The sequence below is a fragment of the Macrobrachium rosenbergii genome, chromosome 57 (assembly GCF_040412425.1).
Source record: "Macrobrachium rosenbergii isolate ZJJX-2024 chromosome 57, ASM4041242v1, whole genome shotgun sequence".
NCBI classification, from domain to species: Eukaryota; Metazoa; Arthropoda; class Malacostraca; order Decapoda; family Palaemonidae; genus Macrobrachium; species Macrobrachium rosenbergii.
In genome coordinates, this window is record NC_089797.1 from 12,193,296 (window position 1) to 12,208,542 (window position 15,247).

A 15,247-nucleotide genomic window follows, 5' to 3' on the forward strand; every position below is an offset into this window, starting at 1 on the left:
TCGCAGTTTCCAGTGTCTTGGAAATTAGATTTAGTGCTGCATTGATTATCAGGCCCTCCTTTTGAACCAATTCACAAGTCTTCTTTCAGAGATTTATCCAGAAAGACTATATTTAATTGCCGTAGCCACAGCAAAACAAGTCAGTGAGTTGCAAGCTCTGGATAAACAGGTTGGTTTTTCCCAAGAGACTGCAGTATGCACGTACATTCTGGGTTTCTTAGGTAGGAACGAGAACCCTTCTAATCCATGGCCTCATTCTTTTTCCATTCAGAGCCTTATGGAACTAGTGGGACCTTCGGATCGACAGAGAGTGTTGTACCCAATGAGAGCATTGAGGTATTACCTCGAGAGAACCAAGAATGTCAGAGGGGACTTTCGTAATCTTTGGTGTCCAGTTAAGAATCCTTTGCGCCCTCTCTCCAAGAATGCTATTTCATTCTTTTTTGCAAAACATTATTGTGGAATCTCACTTGGGGGTTCAAGAAGATGTTTTACTTTTGTTAAAGGTAAAAGCCCATGAAGAGTGGGCAGTAGCCACATCGTTGGCTTTCGAACACAATCTCTCTCTGTCTATGATTATTCAATCAACTTATTGGAAGTGTCGCTCAGTCTTTGCCAATCTTTATTTATGTGATGTCGAGATAGTTTTTGAGGACTACAGTATGCTGGGTCCGTTCTCCGTGGCTGGCATGGCACTAGGGAATGAGGGGTAGGAGTGATCCTTCTGTTTTCCTCCATCCCGTATCCTTGTTTAAGGTGGTTGAGTTTTGGGAAGCTGGGGGGTACGTGGTACCTGGAGTACCCTCCTGTCTGTGTTTTTACAGATGGGTAATAAGTTTTTAATTGGCATTCAGGTAATATTGTTTTTTATGGTCGTGTTGGTTGGTGTATGTTCATACCCAGGGCAAGGGCAATTATTTTGTTTAGCTTTGTCAAGTCATAGGAGTACTCCCTGACCACTAAGCTCCCACTGAAGGAAGGGCAATTCCTGACATTACTGGTCATGTCCCTACAGGTCAAGAGGCAGTACCTTCCTGCTCTTGCTTTCTCCCCAGGTAAGGTTACAACAAGCATTACCACAATGCTAGCTTTTTATCTATTTCAAATGCATTTTTTGAGTAGTTCATGTCCATACTTCCCACCTCCTATCAATGTGGGATTCAGCTATGTAATTACTTGGTAAGTTACATATACAAAAATGGCATTTTTATAATAAAATAAGGTTTTATATATACTTACCAAGTAAGCACATGGACATAGAGCATAAATGAACTGAGCTCTTCAGCTATGCTGTACCTGTACTTCCCTGGAAGTGGGAGGGGCACTTACCTGCACCAAAACAAAAGAGCGCTACTGCGAATTTCAGTTCTAAAGCTGCTATTAAAGTAGAAGCTAAAGCTATGTAATTACTTGGTAAGTATATGTAAAACCTTATTTTATTATAAAAATGTCATTCTTATATTTTTAATCTCATAAATGCTGCATTTATAAGTCTGCTAATTCTCAGTTGAAATTATCTCCCCTGTTTGTGTCGGTAAATACAATATTTCTTATGTTCTGTGCGTTGATATAGTTCATAAACTATGTGAAATTATTGAAATATTGAAGGCTCTTGTATTTTAACAATTACCATCATTACTTGGCTCTGATCTTGGTGTGTTGAGGTAGGCAGTGCTGACGCAACTTGTGACTCGAACTGGCCATCACAACTGCTTCAGCAGCATATGACAGTAGACTGAGTCAAACAGAAATATGAATTGCACATATTTTTCCTTGACTTTTGAAGTTTTAAGCTATGTTCAGGGATGATAAAAGTGCTTACTTCATCAAGGAGAGGAGTCAGGTTGCTTACCATTAGTTAACTGATATTTTATGTTCAAAAAAATCATCTTTAAATATTCTATTTTCACATGAACAAGGCATTTCTTTTGCATATTTAATATGCAAATTCTTATAACTTTCAGAGTAATTATGACTCCTTATCCTTGCAGTTCTATAACATTATAATAAAACAAGTGTCATAAATACAAGGTTTATTTGTAACTGAAGTAACATGAGTATTATGTACTATGATATATGTATGTGTGTGTGTTTGTGTGTAAGAAAGAAAGAGAGATATAGTAGCTATGGGATTTCATGATCTTATGTGTGAACTTTTGTGCCTTTACTTACACATTGATTTGATTTTAGGTTCCTGATCTAGATGCCATATTGGTAGCCACTAGTGGAGGAAGCATGTTAGCAGGTGTTGCATTAACAGCTAATGCAATTCAGCCAAGTTGTCAAGGTAATTATTGTCTTTTGTTCAGGCTTTTATTAATGAAAACTCATAGATGGCCAGTTAATAATTTTCATTTAATTTTATCTTATTATACAGAGGTCATCCTCAGAGGTTTCTGACGTACATTTAAAGTGAGACATGGATTTTTCATAGTATTACTTTGTCCAGGAAGATTTTTGAAATGCATCAATTCCTTGAGTGCTGGATGTATGGTTTGTATACATGCAGAGGTGGTTATAAATCATATCTCAATGTTAGATTTGGATACTTTTTCTGGTTTGAAGTAGTTAACATTTTACCCATCTGATCTTTTAGTTTCATTATAATAGCAGTGAAGGAATTTTTGGCCTATCTTGAGAGAAATTTAATCAATTTTAGTAATTTACGCAGTGTACTGCATGCATTCAGTGAAATCTGTCCCCAAATATTAATTTATTTTGCAGAATTTAAAGTCCCTTGCATCAAGAAACTAATCTTTGTGAAGTAACAGCACATATGAATGTGACATGCAGTGAAAAGGTAGATTACTGGCCAGTGGATGTTTCAGTGAATATTCATGCTGAGAATTATCCGTTGATAATATGAGGGACTTCTTTCAAGGTATTAGAAAACTCATAATACGAAGGTCTTGTTGTAGTAAGAACTTTACAAACTTTATGTTGAATATCCTATGGGAATACAAGGATTTGAGATTGATCTGTCACTTAATAATTACCAAGGCCTTCTTCCACAAATTTGCATATGGCTTTGGTTACTATGAATATCATGTTAATCAATACATATCTTATGATTTTTTATTATCTTATAGCGATAAACACCAACACTTGATGGAGTATATTATGGACTCAAAGATAAGGGAGCACTTTCCCAAATCTTTACAGCAAGGCTGTATACCCAGGTTCTTCCATTGTCAAAACCTGCTTAGAAGAAGAAGTGATTAATGCACATGTGTAGTCTGCTGTAGTGTCAGCAGCAGACCCAACGCAGAGACCAAGAAGCATTACTTTCTGTTGGTCAATGCAGGATGATCCCTTGCCCAAATCCCACACCTTTTTGTCAGGGATGTCAGAGGGTTTTGAGGACTGAACAATGACCACCAAAAATAGGTTTTTCCTACGTCAAAACCTGTTTTTTGATAGCGTAGACATGTTTCATCGTCAAGGAGCTTTACAGAGAAATTGACAGGTGATGAAAAAGGCTGAAGCTCTCAATTTTTAATCCCAACACCCCAAAGGAAAAACATTTCTGGTCCCAGGTCAAGCCACAAATGTCAAGTCCCATCTTTATTCCAAATACTCTTCAGGTTTTGGTACCAAAGAGCAAGAAACTATACACGAAATTATGTTTTAGGATGTAGTTCTGCTGTGGCTTACCTAAGCATGCTGGGTTTGGTTGCAGTACTGCCGCCCTTCTCCCAGCAATAGTTAGCATACTCACTGTCAATAAGACCCCTGGTTTTCTGCTGTAGTACCTAGGGGTTAGGACTAACCTTGCCACCTACTGATACACAGTGTAGTGGAATTTGTTCGAGCTCGTGGCAATAATGTTTTTTAAAAATACTGTCTCTGACGACCACCCTGTACATTTGGAGACTTCTTCAAAAGAGACATTTCTGAGGAAGGCCAATGACGCACTTACTTTCCTGATATCATGTGACCTAGGAAAGGAGTGTGGATTTGCCTTTTTAATGAGAGACAGTACAATCATTCTGAGCCCTTGTAGGGAGAGTGGTTAGTTTGTGCTAGGGTGTAGGAGAGTCGGACCCTCTAGGATGTTTGCCGTGACTTCTGGGTAAACTGTAAGTGCTGGAGCCGGACATAATATCTGCTAAATTGAGTATTCTGATCAGAATAGATTTCCTTCTTAAATGATCCTTATTCTTGGCTGGGAATGATGGGCCAGGGGACAATAGTAATTGATGGTCAGCTGTTTGTGTGATGTACTGTATCATCCTCGTCTAAGAGAGCCCAGTTCACTAATACACGCTCCTGATGCTAATGCAATCAAGAATATCGCCTTTTGTAGCATGTGAGTTGTGGTTGTATTTGGTCTTGCTGAATTGAGGGGTTGATAGAAGTCTAAGCACCTTTTTCAGGGACCAAGTAATTGGAAGCCTTTCGGAAGCTGGTCTTTGTAGAGCAAAAGACTGCAGAAAGGAAATGACAACTTGTATACTAGAGTAAATCCTGAATCCATAAAGCAAGGGTTCCATTAATGCTGCCTTGTACCCCGTGATTGTTGTAACCACAAGGTGTTTGTCTTCAAAAAATTTAAGTGTTTCCATAGAAATCTTAACTGGGCTCTCAGTATGGATATAATCTACCATATTTTCCATACAGACTGGTATTGCCAGATAGGTGATGTCTGTAATTTTTGCCCAAGGTACCTAGCAGTGTTGGGTGAGTGATTTTCATGGCAGACAGTATTTAAAAAATCCATATGTGAAGGTCTCGGCTCAGAAGGGAGGATGCATAGACGACTTTCCCTCTTACTGTCTGAGACAGAACAGCAGATGGCAGTGGAATTGAACTCTTTGCATGTTGTTGTTGAAGTAATAAGAACCAATGCCTGGGGCTATTAAGTAAGCTGTTCCTTTGAATGTTATAAGTTTGCTCAAAACCTTCAAAATCTGGGACAATGGAGGAAAAGGGTGTATCATTCTCCATTTGTTCAAGTCTTGTAGAAAGGCATCTCTTGCTGTTGCTCGACTGTCCAAGTTCTGAGATACATATACTGGGAGTTTGCGATTCTCGTATGTGGCGAACAGATTGTGGAAGCATGTTGGCTCTTGTTTGAAAAGAGTGGTTGTCCAACATCCACACTGTTGAGCTGTTGTTTTCCTTGGTAGAGAGTCTGCTATTAAGCTGAGAGACCCTGTGAGGTGAATTGCAAACAAGTTCCACTTCCTTGCTTGTGCCATCCAAAGGTTGGCTAGCATTAGCATATTGAGAGGAGGTGAACTTGATCCCGACCTCTTGATGTAGGACATTGCAGTCATGTTGTCTAGACCCCACAAAATGTGTCTCTTCTGGAGGTTTGTGAGTTTTCTGAGAGACAAAAAGACAGCCATCAGCTCCAGGAAATTGATAACGAAAATTCCTCAGGGTAACTGACCACCTCCCTGCCACCTAAATGATATGAAAATTCCTCAGAGTAACTGACCACCTCCCTGCCACCTGACGATCCTCCTAATGTCTTCCCAACCTGTCAACAAGGCATCTGTGTGTATTGTCACATACAGAACAGAGGATTCAGGGTGACCTGTTTCACCAAAGATTCCTTCCGGGTCCAAGGCCGAAGTGTCTCCCCAACTTTTTATAATCTTTTGATGAGGTCGGTCTCACATCTTTTTTCTTGCATGCGATAGCCAGAGTTCACATTTATAGTTGCAATCTGAGTATTGGATCTATTATTGATGCCAACTGCAGCAGGCCCTTCATATGCTCTAGTTGCCATCTGGAAAGTTTGGGCTGTGCAAGAAACCTTCTGAGGACTTGCCTTATTTTGTTATAAGTATGATGGGGAGAGACAACAGGCTGTGAAAAGTATTCCAACACAGTCCCAGCCACAGAAAGCATCTGCTGGCATGAGGCGGGATTTTTTCCACTTTATTATAAAACCTTTTGACTGTAGGATGTTGACCACTGCTCTTAGGTTTTCTCAAGCACTCTTTTCTTGTGGGTCCCAGATCAACCAGTCTAGGCAGGCTATTAGTTGTATTCCCTCTTGTTTGAGTTCTTGAATAAATACCATTGCTAATTTTGTAAAAAATTCTTGGGGCAATGTTTAGCCCAAAGGGCATGACTTTGAATCCGTACGTATCATTTCCTATCCAGAACCTTAGGAAGGGGTGGAAGGGAACGGCGATAGGGACATGCCAGTATGCATCTTTCAGATCTGTAGCAACTGTCCAAGTCCCTTTTGGAATGACTGAACGTACTTGGGCAACAGTAGTTATCTGAAACTTTTGGCAAACAATGTGCTTGTTTAATGTTGATTGGTTGAGGATCACTCTTTGTTCGGAGGAGTCCTTTTTGGGGACACTGAAGAGACATGCTTGGTGGCGAATATACTTGTTTCTCTATGGCTCCCATTAACAGGGCCTTTCTGCACATAATCTTCCAGAAAGGGGTCTGGTTTTTTGAAGAACCCCTTAAAGGACAGGGAGTGATGAGACTGTTTCCATCCCCCCTATTTGAAAATAGTGCTGTGTCCCCAAGGGCAAGACTTCCATTGCCAGTGGTGTCGTTGAAGTCGACCCCAATTATACAATTCCTATTGGTATCCGCCTCTTCCTCTGCCTTTGCCCTTGATAGGCATTCCAGCTGTTGCTTTTCCTTTTCCCCTTGTGAAAAGGAGTTCCTTGCTGCTGCTGTTGTTGTCCCTTTGTAGGGAGTTGTCCCTTCTGACCACCTACCTGTCTATGAGGAAAAAATTTTTTGGGGGTGACTGGATGCTTTTTGATCATAGCAAGGCTTTTTGAGTTGAGTCTTTTGTTTCCTGAATTCCCTTTTTTCACAGAAGAGTGCACTCTGTACAATTCTGTTGGTGGGCTTGCTCATTAAGTTTAGCCATAACAGACTCCTCAAACAGGTCCTTACAGAAGGGGATAGAATGTAATAATGAAATTATATTGGGAAGTGACTTGTTGGAGCCCTCCAGTGTTTCCATTTGCACTTTTATGCACCACTCTAGAAAGTCATAGAGTGCCTTCTGTAGGGTTCTCATAAAACTTTTGGCCACAACAGCAAAATTGTTCTGGAATCTTCTGAAAGCCTTTTCGTGGCAACTTCCAGAAAGGTGGTAGAGTTTATAATATTAAGGAGGTGGATCATAGCATGAAATTCTGCCGAGGCTGTCCCCTCTTAAAAATTAGAGAGTAAAACTTAATGATAGCTCATCAGAAGATTCAATAATTATAACTATTCTCTGACAACCATCATTAGCACATATACTGTACTGTAATATGCTTCAGTTCAATTCTTAAAGGACAGTGAACCATATCTAGTATTCTAGGAATAATTGAGCTTTCATTTAGCTATCATTTATCATTTATTGATTTTTTGCATTCCGTATGATATATAAGTAATGCTTACTTGCGTATCAAATGCTGAAAGATAGATATAGGATGTACATCCATGCCAATGAAAAGATGAAAAGTATAATATCATTAGTATATATAAATTTGGCCAAAGCTGATATGTAACAGGTTTGTGTTCATATGTTACCAGTACTTCCTCACTGTGTGATTATTTCAGTCAACAAGCTAGGCATTATTTTTTCTTATGTGTATTGTTTTATCTATGATTATGTTAATTTTTATGCAGTCCATTTTACCTATTTATGCTCATTTTGTCAAATTCTATATTAATATGTATTTGATGCCCTTTTATTTTAGTGCAAGCATACCCATACTGTAAAAAATAACAGTAAGATAAGAGATGGTTGATACAACAAGTCTCCATCCTAGGAAAGTTTATGTACCATCTTGAAGCTTTTACCAGGTACACTAGACCTTCATGGTGCATATGTATAAAGAGGCCAGCATGAAAGAAGGTGGCCTTCAGCTAGATGAGGGCAACAATAAACGTGGATAAAAATTGCACTTTACTAAAAAATAAAAAATTTAAATCTTTTAATTGTAGGTGAATATGAGGTAGAAGCACTAATTTTTTAATCGTAGGTGAATATGAGGTTGAAGCACTAAGAATGTGAATGGTTCATTATGCTTCTAAATTCTCCCAAAAACTGTGCTGTCATTTAGCAAAATCACCTTCAAAAGATACCACTCACTAGAGGTTATGATAACATATTGTATATTAATTGTTAGATATTTAGCTCTCATTTCTCATACTGGTCAGTGAATTCCATGTAAAGATGAAATAAAGCATGCAAGTAAGACATGGAATACTTTACACAGCTAACAAATAAAGCTCACTAAATCAGAACAAGTTCTGATGGGATGGGCATTCCTTGTATTTCAATAAGAGGATTAGAGTTTCTTTGGTATCAGCACACCTTTTTAATCATTTTCCTCCAGTTTCAAGGTTGGCTTAATCACTAGTACTTAGTAGTTTATGCCTGTCAGCTACATGAGTAAATTTAACCCAGTAGTAGCATGATGGTTCATTTTCAATAGAGATTTAAGAGTTCTTTAACTGGGGCCTAGTCACACTTGGCCTTAGGGTTGCAGGTTGACCAGTGCACTTGTAGATCATAGATTCACTAACATTTTGTAGGCAAAGTTGAGATCTGTAGATAAAACCTACAAAATTACTTACATTCTGCATCTTATGAATTTGATACTTTGTGTTCAGTTATTTCTCTATAAGTTTTACGTTTGCATAGTGTTCAGTAAATAGATATGGTAGTTGTTGAATAGGTAAATAATCCTCTAAATTTAAGAAAAATATATGTACATCAATTTTTGCCCCTTGGTCATATATCCAAAATATTTCTCAGTATATACATATTCTTATCTGAATAGTATTCCTTGTTTCAGAAGTCACTGATCATGAAGATTCAAAATGTAATGATTGCACTCATGATAAACATTTTGATTATGATCTTTATTATTATATACCCACTGTGCAGACATGTACTGTAGAGTATTTTGAGTGATATCCTAACAAACACTGTTGTTCTCTGTTTTTGCAGTTTATGCTGTTGAGCCAGTGGGCAAAGAGTTACAAAAATCCTTAGAGGCCAAGGAACGTCTGTGGACAGATCCTCCTAAATATCTTGACACAGTTGCTGATTCTATCAGGTTACAAGCAGTAAGGAATCTTGGAGCCATTAGTTTGAACTCTATCTCTACTACTGATTGTCATGAATTGACAATATTTTTTAGGAGTCTTTTTTTAGTGTAGATTTTAGAAAATATTACTGAACCTGCCCAGTCATAACTGACGTCATTGAGTAATTTATCATTTGCTGCGTACTTGCGGTGAAACAGTGTTCTGCATTTTCTTATTTAAGATAGTGTGATAGTTACACATGGAGACCATTACCCATTGAAGAAATAAATATATGGATACATATTGTGTCTCATAGATTTTGAATCTTAAAATATTTCATATGATAATGAGTTCTCAGTCCTTGTTAGTTTGCAGATACTGTACAGCCCCTTATATGCATTTCCTTCATTAAATATTGAATTGTTTGAATTGGCACTTAGAGAACCTGACTTTTTCAGTCAGTGTTCGCGAGCTCTATTGTTGTCCAATGATCCTTGTAGCCTTCTGTACTGTAAGTCAGTTGATAGACTCAAAAGATAAACGTAAAAATAATTTGGAAAGGTCAGTATCGTAGACTTGCAGCATTTTCATTTTATTTTCTCTTTGAGTAAGTCCTCAAGTCTTTTATGGGGCAGATTCTCTCCGCATGGAGGACTGTATTGATTCCTTATATCAGGAAGCTCTTTTTTTCACTGTTTCCCTACGTGAAGATAAAAGCCATTCTTTTTCTTGAACTTGGGAGATTGGTTCTTATTTATATTTATAGCATGGGATCATTCCATCTCACCAGGGAGGTTTTGAATGTGCATAGAGGCAGTGGAATATAGAAGACGTTTATGATGGTTGACCATTGAAAGGATATCTGCGTTCTTTAATTTCTTTATACATTAATGTTATTTTGGGGAATGTCATGAGGTACAATTTATATATCTTTATATATTACACTTACTCTTGCAGGCGCTGTTTAGCTGTGAACTATGAGTCACTCGATTTAATTCATATTCCTTCTATCTAAAAGTTGTGTACTTGCTGTTATTCTCTTGAGTCCTGCAGTTTGTCTTAGTTTGTCACCCTTATAATAAGAAAGGCTTAATATCATCAGTCTATTTTCCATTTCTTCTTTCTTCTCTTGTAATTAGTAAGAATTGTCTTGGCCAAGTGAGACATCTAGCAACATACAGGCACCCCAGTTTCACATGCTGTCGCTGGAAGGTGCAGATTACAGGTTATTCATATTTATAAGTTATTCTTACATGGTAGATAACACTTGTTCTACTGAATAACTTTTTGGTGTCTAAGTACTGGTACTCTGTGACAACCTCTATCAAAATGGAGAAAATGGTTTGCATGTAACAAAATATCATAGATTTCTTATGATTCATTTTCACTTCTTATATTTGTAGTTATGTTTACCTCATAGTAACACTTGTCAATTTACTATATTGTATTGTATGCAATTTGTTAGAGTTTAAAAATGCATATTAATATATTACAAATAAAAGTAAGGTATTGATTTTTTTTATTAATCTTAAAATACATATCATGTAACCTTAATCTCTTGTTATGAAGTGTGACAAATTGGATTTAGGATACATATTCCATTGTGAAGAGGTGTGTTTCCATACCTTATAGGTTGGTGACACAGTTTTCCCAATCGTATGTGAGCATGCAGAACCCAAGGTATTTACCATCACTGATGACCAGATGATTGAGGGAATGAAGCTCGTATTTGAACGCATGAAGGTAAAAACTCTGGAAAATCTTATTTTATTTTCTGTATGTGGTGTTTGCATATATCTAGAGTTACAATATAGTTAAAATGAATAAACTTACAAATGTAACTAAGCACAAACTCACTCATGAAAATTTTTCTTCATCCTTTCATATTTACCAGAAAAATCTGAGGTTTTAATGTGGTCAGAGAATTTCACTGCCTTAGTTAAGTCAGTATGGTTAAAGTTTTATTGTTTGATTACTTATATGTTTATTTTAGCTATACAGTCATACAGTTTATTAATACATTGCCCCCGTAGGGGGCGGCTAGTGCCATCAATTTACTTCGCACAGCGCACTATAGGCATAACTCAAGGTTCTCTGCACCGTCCCTGCAGCCCGTAGCTGCAACTCTTTTCATTCCTTTTACTGTACCTCTGTTCATATTTTCTTTCTTCCATCTTACTTTCCACACTCTCCTACAGTTGTTTCTAAGTGCAACTGCGAGGTTTTCCTCCTGTTACATCTTTAAGACCTCCCTTTCTCTCAGTTTTTGTTTCAGCGTTGAATGACTTCATAGTTCCCAGCACTTGGCCCTTGGCCTAAATCTTATATTCTACTTCTAATAATATATTGCATAAATGCTTTTGCACAGTAAAAGTTATGAGTTTCTATCAAATTGCAAATGAGTTATTATTTCTGAAACAAAGAATGAACAGTTTATATTTTATCTACTTGCAGGTAATAGACAGTTTTAAAGTTAGTAGACAGCTTTGAAGGTAGTTGACAGCTTTTAAAGTAGTAGAGAGCTTTTAGAGTGGTAGACAACGTTAAAGATAATAGACAGTGCTCAGTATAGTAAACAAACATGCATGGCAGCATCATTGCTTCGAAGAATGGGTGTTTTGTGTTGTCTGTAATGCTGTTTCTTCTTTTATGAGAACATTAGTTTAAGGGTAATAAATGAGTGTTGTGCTAATGATAGTTATCTCTCTCTCTCTCTCTCTCTCTCTCTCTCTCTCTCTCTCTCTCTCTCTCTCTCTCTCTCTCTCTCTCTCTCTCTCTCTCTCTCTCTATGCCCTTTTGGAGCTTTAACCCAACTGCAATTATTGCTAAAAACATTGTATTAGATATAAAAAACATTTCTTGTATGGATGATCTCTTATCTAGCAAACCAGTAACTGCGGTCATTCTCAGTTTTAGTTTCAATAACAAAGGAGTGCAAAGATAGACATAAATTGATCCATTTGATGTAAATATGGCTGAGTTGAATTACTGCCAGTTAGTGTAGTTTGAATGTATTTTTTAAAAGAAATTGTTGGAAAGAATGAACCAATTTAATATTGAACCTTTAATTGTTGTATAACATAAAGAGTGAAAATACATCAAGACACTGCATCCCTTTACCAAATATTTGGAAAAGGCTTATCATGTATGCTCATCACAGATGTACTTGTAGATAAAAAAGTATGTTACAGAAGAAGACAACATTGTTTTAAATAAATTCTCCAGTAGTGTAAATTTTGGTTAGGGAGTTGGCATGGTCCACATCCCCCTACCCTTTTTGTAAGCTGTGCTTCCCCCAAAGCGCCTACCCATTCAAAAGTAGCTGAGGATACCCTAAATAATCGGGCAGTATTAAACAATCTTGTTAATTTTGTTAAACAGTAATTATAGACAAAAAATTTGGTTCACAGTTTGTTGGTTTAGCCTAACTGGTAGACAAACTTTGGTCTGAAAGCAGTCAAGCCCCTTGAGGGAGACGGCAGGTTGTAATTGAATTTTTAATTAAAAAAAAGTATTTAACAAGCAAGTGTTAAGTAGCATTTTTAATTATCTTATTTTTGTAGTATGAACTACTGCAGGCTCACAAAGGCTCTACTTTTATTATGTAGATACATACTGTAACTACAGTACTACTTATATAATGGACGGTTTTGTAAGTTATTTAGCTAGTTTATTTCCTTTTAATTAGCAATTAAATTTGTGACATGCTTTTACTGATTTCTAAATTAGATGATGGTAAAAGTTCATACAAGAATTACGTTTCATAAAATTGCCTTTGTATCATGCTACTATTACTTTACAATATATGGATGGTGAAACATTGTATGTTATACTTTATAAGTAATTGAAAAATTTAATGTTGTGTATTATTATGTAGCTTTCTTTTATATAATACAAAGCCAGAATGGCCATTTAGTCCATTTTGCTGATGGCGCACATGCTCCCATGTCTCCTATCTCCCTTAGTAAATAGATAAGACTAAGTAAATAAATATGTACTTATTGCTTATTAGATAGACAGAAATTCCTTGTTTTTTTGGAATATAGCTATGAAGTTCATACCAGCAATGAGGACACCAGTTACATCTATTTTAATTCATTCCCCCCTCTTCTCCCCAAAAATTCATTTTACTCCTATATTGAAAAAATGCATGAAATTGATTCCAAATACTTATGCTATTAAGTTGATACCAGCAGTGAGGACACCCCTCTACTCCCTAAAAATTCATGTTACTCCTATATTGAAAAAAGTATATAAAATTGATTCCGAATACTTATTCCTCCTATGTTAATTGATGTACTGTTTCAACAACCTTATTTTTCAGTCACTCCCATTCTCTTTTACTATTTTCTTCCCTCCCCCTTTTCTTTTCATAAGTTCTAGAGGGTTTTTGCATGCATAAAGACCAGGAGGGCATTCACTCTGAATAGCAGTGGCATTTTCTTGAATCTGAAAAATCTTTGGACTGACTGTTTCCAGTTGCTTGTCCTCTTTTGTTTTCACTTAAATTTGTTTATTTTACTTATTTGGGATTTTCAACTGTCAGTCCATTCTGTGGGAAGATGACTGATCACATCACACTTAGCTGTTGTTTTATTATTATACAGTATATTCTGTTATTAGGAAATGTGAAACTTCTCTGAATTGCCACGTTGGGTAGCCCCTCTAAAGTACTTAGAAGACTTTATTAGCACTCCTACTGTTAGGTATTTGGCCATCTGGCTGAGAGTTTTATAAAGTCTCATGCATATATAGTCAAAAGAATGCGATGTTCTTCATGGTACCACAGACTAGATGAGAAACAAAATGTTCATTTGTTCTGGAATATAAATTTAAGACAAGTTGCAAAGGATAAGAGTTGGGCATATGATTAAATTTCATCTATAAATCCTTCATTTCTTTGTAGTTCTCTAAAATAAGATCTATTACAAGAACAAGAAGGTAATATCGGTTAGTAAAGAATAGTATTAAACTCAGCCTTGCCACATCACAATATTTTCGGGTTGTTAGCCCTGCTGCAAGGTTGATTATGCATCTGTAAATATCTGTAGAATCTCCAGATATAAAACTATTTATGAACCTCCATGAAGCATCATGCAAGATCATTACAATTTAAGGATACAATAGGCGTGACATATTCCCAGAATACTTCTGAAAGTGTACTTTTTAAAAAACCTTTCTATAATTTTACACAGTATTCTTCCCATACCTGTTGTCACCTTTTTAAAGAATTTCATGGGTTTCATTTCCTTGTAGCTTTCTACTTAGCTTATTATTTGATGTCCCATGTAGCACTGGTAAAAATACATTTCTGGGAAAACTAATTAATTTGAGGTGTGACTATACTAATTTGCTCTCGCTTTCCTTCTCATCATCAGGTTGTTGTAGAACCAGCAGCTGGAGCCGGGGTTTATGCTGCCATTAACTGTTTGGAGAGCATTGTACCACCACCCCAGAAAGTTGGAGTTATCCTTTGTGGTGGAAATGTTGACCCAGATGCCCTTCCATGGAGCACCTGAACACTGGAGGCTTCAGATTTGCCAAACATTCAGTTTGCAGTGTAAGATGTACTCCTATGTCAGAAAGCAGTGAACTAGAAAAAAATTGAAATATAATTTCAGTATATAATTTATTTTAAAAAATATTGATGTAAAGAAGATAAAGATCATGAGAGCTGAAATTTCTTTCTGAAATTAAAAGGAAGTTCTGTAACTAGTGATTAAAATAGTTTTAGTGATCATTAATAATTTCATTCGACAAATAAGCTTGAGTAACACATGAAGCTTATGAGGACATGTAACACAGTTTTAAAGATGCGCAATAAAATGTGGCTACTGATTGTCTTTTTTCTTTATATCCCATGTAGTTATTCTGTCTTTCTATAGAGTATTATAGTAGTTTGCTATAGTTATTCCTTGTTTCCTGTAAAAGCTGGTGCTGTAAAATAAAATATACATTTTTCCTTTGATGAAGACAAATCCTTTGGTCCAGCCTTATTAGAGCTAAACAAATGAGCTGCATGTCCTGTTTAAATTACATGATGATGATAATAGTAAAACTTTTAAAAATAGAAAATGACTGCCAACCAAAAAAGACAAACTGCAAAAAATAGAAACACAAGAACAACACCCACATATGAACTTTCAAAGATCCGAATGGCTGTGTCCATTTGTATACAAAAATTTTTCGAGGGCAAAGTTCAAAGTTGTGCTAGAATTCTAACTCTGGT

At 36.6% G+C, this 15,247-nt stretch overlaps 1 protein-coding gene across 4 annotated transcripts in view; it reads left to right on the plus strand.

The window, feature by feature from the left end:
* LOC136837009 (uncharacterized) overlaps window positions 1–14,856 on the plus strand; it is a 67,121-nt gene extending 52,265 nt beyond the window's left edge. For 3 of the 4 annotated variants that reach the window (XM_067101541.1, XM_067101542.1, XM_067101540.1), the window contains 4 exons: window positions 2,191–2,287; window positions 8,939–9,057; window positions 10,651–10,761; window positions 14,397–14,856. In XM_067101541.1, the coding sequence (XP_066957642.1) occupies window positions 2,191–2,287; window positions 8,939–9,057; window positions 10,651–10,761; window positions 14,397–14,537 (468 nt within the window). In that variant the 3' untranslated portion in view covers window positions 14,538–14,856. The remainder of the gene's footprint in view (window positions 1–2,190; window positions 2,288–8,938; window positions 9,058–10,650; window positions 10,762–14,396) is intronic. The other variant, XM_067101543.1, reaches the window with a different exon arrangement.
* Window positions 14,857–15,247: the final 391 nt, after the last annotated feature.